The following is a 6,865-nucleotide window of genomic DNA, read 5'->3' as shown; positions in this document are numbered from 1 at the left end:
GAGTCCGGCCGCCGTGCATCGCGGTTCGAGCCGTGCGTGGGATTTTCTTTGTCTTTTCAGCTGCAGATGGATTTAATGAGTTGTTTTTTTAGTGTTCTGCATTATTCTGTGGTTTCTCGAATAGTTGATGTACGGTAGAAAGGCTGTGCGGTGTCCACTGGCCTGTGCGAGCCAGCCCCGCCCGCCGGAGGGGCTCGGTGCTGTCGGGGAACACCGACAGGTCCCCACGGGTTTGATGATAACGATGACCTGCAGCAGCCCGAAGGCTGGTGTGAATGGAGGTTCACTCTGTCTTCTTGAGACACTTCAGGGCAGTGTCTGCCTCTGTCTGAACTGTCAGATGAATGAGATGAGAACACGAGCGTAGCTGTCTAAGACACTAATGGAGTGTTTGGTTCCATTCTAGCCAACCCTTGCTGCTCAAACCCCTGTCAGAACAGAGGAGTGTGCATGACAACAGGATTTGATAGCTATGAATGTGACTGTACACGGACAGGATTTTACGGAGAAAACTGCACAACACGTAAGTACCTTATCTCTTTTCATGGAAATAAAATCTGAGAATTCTATTCCCCGATTGCAGATTATTCTCAGTAGCTAACTTACAATAATCTTTCCATCGATGCTCACAGCGGAATTCTTCACGTGGCTGAGGCTAACATTGAAACCTTCGCCAAATACTGTCCACTACATCCTCACCCACTTCAAAGGAGCCTGGAATATCATCAACAACATTCCTTTCTTACGAGATACTATTATGAGATACGTATTAACGTGTAAGTATAAGTTTTCTAGTCCTCTTAACTGGCAAAAATTACTTTTAGGACTCTGAATATTGCACTTGATTGGTCCATCTATAAAGTTAGCAAGCTAAAATGCACTAAGGTCAAACCACTCTAACCAAAATTTAAGATTTCTGCATGGTGCAGACTTGTACAAAACATGCTTTGAAATAGAAACGTATTTTGCTCTAATTTCTAATAGAATCCAGGATTTTGCTAGCATAAACTTTGACCCAGATTGCTTATGTTAATAGTTGGATCCAGGTGATAATCCGGGACCGAGTCCTGTTATTCAGTAACTGTAATCCCATTAACATGAGCAGCTGACCTGTGTGGAATTTGTCAGTGCAACTGCTGCCAAAATATATGGAAAAGATTTGGCCTTATGATTTACTTTTTGAGACTAAAATGTACAGTTTGGAAAAAAAATCAAATACTTTTTCTTTTGCAGCAAGATCACACTTGATTGACAGCCCACCAACTTACAACAGTGATTATAGTTACAAAAACTGGGAAGTTTATTCCAATCTTTCCTATTACACAAGAACCCTTCCACCAGTAGGACTTGACTGTCCGACACCAATGGGTGTTAAAGGTAAGGAATAAACCAGATGAGTAATGTTCACTTCTAGGAACTTTTGATTATCCGCTTGGGAAATACCATGAGACCTGCTTGTCTCTGACCTTTCCTCAGTGTAGTTGACTTTATAACCATGTGTAAAGGCATAAAAGATAACTTTTCTAGCTCTCAATAATGAGTTAGATGCTAAAACTAGGGAATTTAGAAGTTTCTAATAAAATCAAGAAAGTGAGCATAGAAAAGCAGATAATTTCCCTTATTTGTATCCTGCTATCCTTTAATCATACCTTGTAAGTCTTAACCCTTTTTGTTGTTAGGAACAAAATTAAGCATTGCATAAACATAGTTATCTTGAATATCTCACTGTTTCCTTCTGTCGCAGGTAAGAAGGAGCTCCCAGATTCAAAGCTGATTGTGGAGAAGTTTTTGCTAAGGAAAAAATTCATTCCTGACCCACAAGGCACAAATGTGATGTTCACATTCTTTGCCCAACACTTCACTCATCAGTTCTTTAAGACGGACCAGAAGAAGGGACCTGGCTTCACCACAGGTCTTGGCCATGGGGTACGCTCATAGCTCTGTAACTTAAACACAGCACTTGGTTCTTAGAAACTACTCGGCAGCTAGAATGGTATCTTATGGGTTGTCAGGGTAAACAAAAACACTGGTGCACATCCTGTGCAATGCTGTTTGCCACAAACCGATGGGTTTACCCCTTCTGTAACTTCTTAGTAAGCAAAATTTCAGCACTTGATAGGATCTCAGTGGTGAGAACTGCTTGTGCAAAGCACATGGTTCTGTTTAAAATATCTGCACAGTGATCTGTATGACTCTTTGAATTATTCTTCCCAATAATCTGCTCTCATCTGAAGCATACTAGATAAGTTCTGGATAGTCGCTAGCTCTGGACTCTCTCTGTCAGTTGCAAAGAGCTGTATCTAGCCCTATAAAGTATCTGTGTGCTGCTAATTGAAGAGACTTCAAAAGCAGACTTGGGTTTAGGATCTTTATCTCCAAAACGGGCAGCCTTTGGACAAAGAGCTCTTCAATATAAGTGTAGTGTGTATGTCTAAAACAAAAAGCTGTAAAAGATGAACGTATATACAAAGAGCTGTCTGCATAATAAAAAGCTGCTGACACTTTTTAAACAGAGTCCTTTTTAAATTGGCCATTTAAAAACTTGCTCTTATGCAGAGATGGCTCCAGTTGCCAGGAAATAATTTGGCTTCATCTTAAATATCAGTGCATGATACTTACAAGGTAACAATAATACAATTAAAAGGTAAACATCTAAGGGATGAACATCCACAGAAGTGGGACCTATCCTAAAATAGCAAAAAATGTGGCTTGGCTTCATGTTCCAAATGCTTTTATTTTATAGGTTGACTTGAACCATATTTATGGAGAGACTCTGGAGAGACAACTGAAATTGAGACTTCTAAAGGATGGAAAGCTAAAATACCAGGTATGTCCTATCTCAAAATTGCAGCCTTCTTATTGGATGACGTATTTCTTAAAACTCGTGCTCTATGCATGGTGTAGTTGATGTAAAGTGTAAGCCTAAAGTTAGGACTAGCAGAGTCAACACAGCTTAATTCGTAAGCATCATAGTTTATGACTCTCTTGTCTTGTGCTTTCTTCCTCTCCCTGGCAGATGATTGATGGAGAAATGTATCCACCAACGGTGAAGGACACTCAGGCAGAGATGATCTACCCTCCTCACATACCTGAACACTTGCAGTTTTCTGTCGGGCAGGAGGTGTTTGGTTTGGTCCCGGGCTTGATGATGTATGCTACAATATGGCTGAGGGAACACAACCGGGTCTGTGACATCCTGAAACAGGAGCATCCTGAGTGGGATGATGAGCAGCTCTTCCAGACTACTAGACTCATATTGATAGGTGAGTGTCACTGCTACATGCAACTCTAACCTTCTCGAGTGTGACACTTCTACCTATCAGCTACTGCAGCGACAGTAGGCGTAGTAAGAGGGAAAGTAATCAGTTAAATTGGTGTGTGAGGGCATGTGTCTGAGCCCTCATGACCTGTCACTGGGATTGTATTAAGATACAGCTTCCTCCCAGCTATGTTAAAGGCAGAACTGAAGAAAACTGAGCTAAGGGATACTTAATTCCCTTATCTAAGGGAAACAGAAGTGAAAGCAGTGAAAAGGCAGGAAGCTAAGGCTTATTTCTTGGAGAAAGCGTGTGAGGTTGGATGACCTTAGACTCTCAGACCTTGTGGGATTTTTCGTGGGTTTTTCCCCTGGGGTTGGGTCAGGTCAGGTATGCTTTGAAAGAAACGCTGTGATTAATTCTAAAGTTCAGCAAGTTATGTAAAATGTAATTCTACATACTTCTCCCGTCTAATTGTCTGTTCAATGGTATTTTGTCTTATGTAAATAGTGACATACACTCAGCTTGAAAAGACCTTGCCCAAACTGGGAATGGAACAGTAAAACAAGACAACTGTATTAAACAGCTCAGAAGCTGAGAGTTGCTTTCAGATACCAACTTTCTTCATTATCCCCTACCGCTGTCCCAGACAGTGTTGTGTAACTGACCACAGCATAGATACTGATGCGTGCTGTTCTGTGGAACACACAAGGAAGCCTGTCTCAGGGTGGGGGAGGCAGGCTACAGAAAACACCACCAGAGCCAAAAACTCTTGGGATCTTAAGTACTGTTCCACCCCTTACTCTTAGTCACATAAAATGTGTGAATGATTTATTGTAAGAGATTACAGTATCTTGAAGTGTTTGTTATCCTGATCGCTATAGTATTTTTTAGAACAGTTCAGTGGTATTTCCTCTCGGAGCAGGGTAATCACCTGAAGTTTCTCAGGGAACCAGTACCAATACTCTCTTCTGTTTCCTTGACCAATAGGAGAGACAATCAAAATCGTTATTGAGGACTACGTGCAGCACTTGAGCGGCTATCACTTCAAACTCAAGTTTGATCCTGAGCTGCTGTTCAACCAGCGATTTCAATACCAGAACCGAATTGCAGCCGAATTCAATACTCTCTACCACTGGCACCCGCTTCTGCCTGACACTTTCCAGATACACGACCAGGAGTACACTTTCCAGCAGTTCCTCTACAACAACTCTATAATGCTGGAACATGGTCTTTCCCATATGGTGAAATCTTTCTCCAAGCAAAGTGCTGGCAGGGTAGGTGCTCTCAAGCTCCTAGTGAACCAACAGAGACCTAAACTGGGGGTGGGACAAGGAGCTACAACAAAACTACCCAAAACTAATGATATACTATAAAGGTACAACTTCTTCATGACTCTTACTCGGAGAATTTACTACTTTTCATCTTTATTAAACAGGTTGCTGGTGGGAAAAACGTTCCTGCTGCGGTACAGAAGGTAGCAAAGGCTTCAATTGACCAAAGCAGACAAATGCGATACCAGTCCCTGAATGAGTACAGGAAACGCTTCATGTTGAAACCGTTCAAATCATTTGAAGAACTTACAGGTAAGAGTTTTCATCCTTTCTAATGAACAAGAGCTCTTTTTTTTAAAATAGCTAAAAGAGCCCTGCAATGCTATTACTGGACTTGAACAGGGTAGTGTTGCAGTGAAAATAGGATATTTTTTTTTCTTCCACTTACGGTTTTTACTTACCAATAATTACAGGAGAAAAAGAAATGGCAGCTGAACTGGAAGAGCTTTATGGAGACATTGATGCTATGGAGCTGTATCCAGGCCTCCTTGTAGAAAAGCCACGACCAGGTGCCATCTTTGGTGAAACAATGGTGGAGATTGGTGCACCGTTCTCTCTGAAAGGACTGATGGGAAATGCTATCTGCTCCCCCGAGTACTGGAAACCTAGCACCTTTGGTGGAAAAGTGGGCTTTGAAATAATCAATACTGCCTCCTTACAGAAGCTCATCTGCAACAACGTGAAAGGCTGTCCTTTCACTGCTTTCCACGTCTTAAACCCCGAACCCACAGAGGCAACTATTAATGTTAGTACCTCAAAAACAGCAATGGAAGATATCAACCCCACACTACTACTGAAAGAGCGATCTGCTGAGTTGTAAAACAACCATCTATTTATTTATTTAACTATCTAATTTATTCTATTTATGGCTTAAAGTGTTTAAAAAAAAAACAACAAAAAACCAAACCAAAACTTGAGCATCTTCATTGTGGGGGTAGCCCTAGATTCCTTACTCAGGTAAGGCTTCCATTTACAAAAGGGATTTTCTGTTTGAGCTCTGCAGTGCTGAATCCCTTGTTTAAAGTCTTCTGTAACAGAACTATGTATTCCAAAGTGGACTAAGGTTCCAACTTTTTAAATGTTGCTTTAATACTTGACAAAGGGTATTGGTGGGTTTTTTGCCTTTTAATTTGATAGGTCATATAACACTACAAAAGCAAGTTATTGCCTCAGCAGCTTCTTAAACTTGAAAACAAGCCATTGAACTAAAAGTACAAGAAAATTTGACTTAATGAAAACTGCCAGAAAAGATTATTAATTCAGTATGAGCACTCCAAGATTGACAAAAAATGCCTATACTTGAGACTTGCTTATTTATGTAAAGTCCGAAAATGCATTGCATTTATCGATACTACCTCTCCCTCATTGCAAATAAGGCACTTTGTACAGTAACTTAAATGTTTGTTTTTATGTGTAAATCTACTTTCATGTGGCATTATACTTTTTAAAAATTTAATTATTTAAAGAAAAATAGAACTTGGATCCTACTTGTTTTTGAAGCATATGTCACAGAAGTATTATTTGTGTAAGAGGGTGATAATAAGGTACTGAGCTTAGAAGTAACTGACTCTCAGGCTGCAACACAAGGCTGCTTTTATTTTGATATGGATGTTTTATTGTGCAAGTTTGGGGAGGTCTTCAACTTAGTATTGGTATTCTTTCTGTAGGTGTAGTTCTCTGGTCTACTTGATAACATAATTTAAATCACTGTCACCGTAAGGACAAATGGACAGTATAGCCTTAGGTAAGGATGTGACTATAGTATAGCTTTGTGTACCCAAAACATGGATATTATTGGGGATTCGTAAAAACTGAGAAGCTGTGTTAACTACACACAGCAGAGAATTGAATAAAAAATAGATCTAGTGAAACTTCAAGGCACCAAGACTTGAAGGTAGCTTATGCCTACGTACGCAAGCCATATGTGACTTCTATTTATTGGGGGGAGGAGGGATAATGTATTGTTTGTAATTTATAAACAGAGGCATTTTAAGTAAGTGGCTTAAGCTTAAATAAAACTGGCTAGCTAGCACACAATCTCCTAGACATATTTGTCCTGATCCAGCACAAAAATACCTAGTCTCATCTGGGCATATAAGAAGTTATGCAGGACTTTGTATCAGCACTTCAAACTTTGCCTATAAGGGTATCTTTTTTTAATTTCTAGAGAGGAAATGTAGAAGATGATCTTCCCATAAAAACAGCTGGGGAACTATAGGTAAAAAGAAAAAGTCCCTTCAGACTGGAATAGAGCAGCAACCTGGTATTCTGTGC

At 40.2% G+C, this 6,865-nt stretch overlaps 1 protein-coding gene across 3 annotated transcripts; it reads left to right on the top strand.

The window, feature by feature from the left end:
- The first annotated feature begins 411 nt into the window (after positions 1 to 411).
- PTGS2 (prostaglandin-endoperoxide synthase 2 (prostaglandin G/H synthase and cyclooxygenase)) lies at positions 412 to 5,482 on the top strand. Of its 3 annotated transcripts, none has more exons than XM_010080460.1 (9): positions 412 to 523; positions 633 to 776; positions 1,234 to 1,377; positions 1,745 to 1,926; positions 2,744 to 2,827; positions 3,017 to 3,263; positions 4,248 to 4,534; positions 4,696 to 4,843; positions 5,005 to 5,482. In XM_010080460.1, exons 1-9 carry the CDS (start codon positions 451 to 453, stop codon positions 5,409 to 5,411), a joined length of 1,716 nt encoding a protein of 571 aa, XP_010078762.1. In that variant the 5' UTR covers positions 412 to 450; the 3' UTR covers positions 5,412 to 5,482. The 3 variants fall into 3 exon arrangements, with proteins under 3 accessions (XP_010078762.1, XP_010078763.1, XP_010078764.1); XM_010080461.1 differs by having other exon boundaries at positions 415 to 523; positions 4,248 to 4,424; positions 4,697 to 4,843; XM_010080462.1 differs by lacking the exon at positions 1,234 to 1,377 and having other exon boundaries at positions 415 to 523.
- Positions 5,483 to 6,865: the final 1,383 nt, after the last annotated feature.

Source organism: Pterocles gutturalis, unplaced genomic scaffold, assembly GCF_000699245.1.
Source record: "Pterocles gutturalis isolate BGI_N339 unplaced genomic scaffold, ASM69924v1 scaffold15559, whole genome shotgun sequence".
Lineage (NCBI taxonomy): Eukaryota > Metazoa > Chordata > Aves > Pterocliformes > Pteroclidae > Pterocles > Pterocles gutturalis.
Note: the sequence above shows the minus strand (reverse complement) of the source record. Positions and strands in the feature narration are given on the sequence as shown.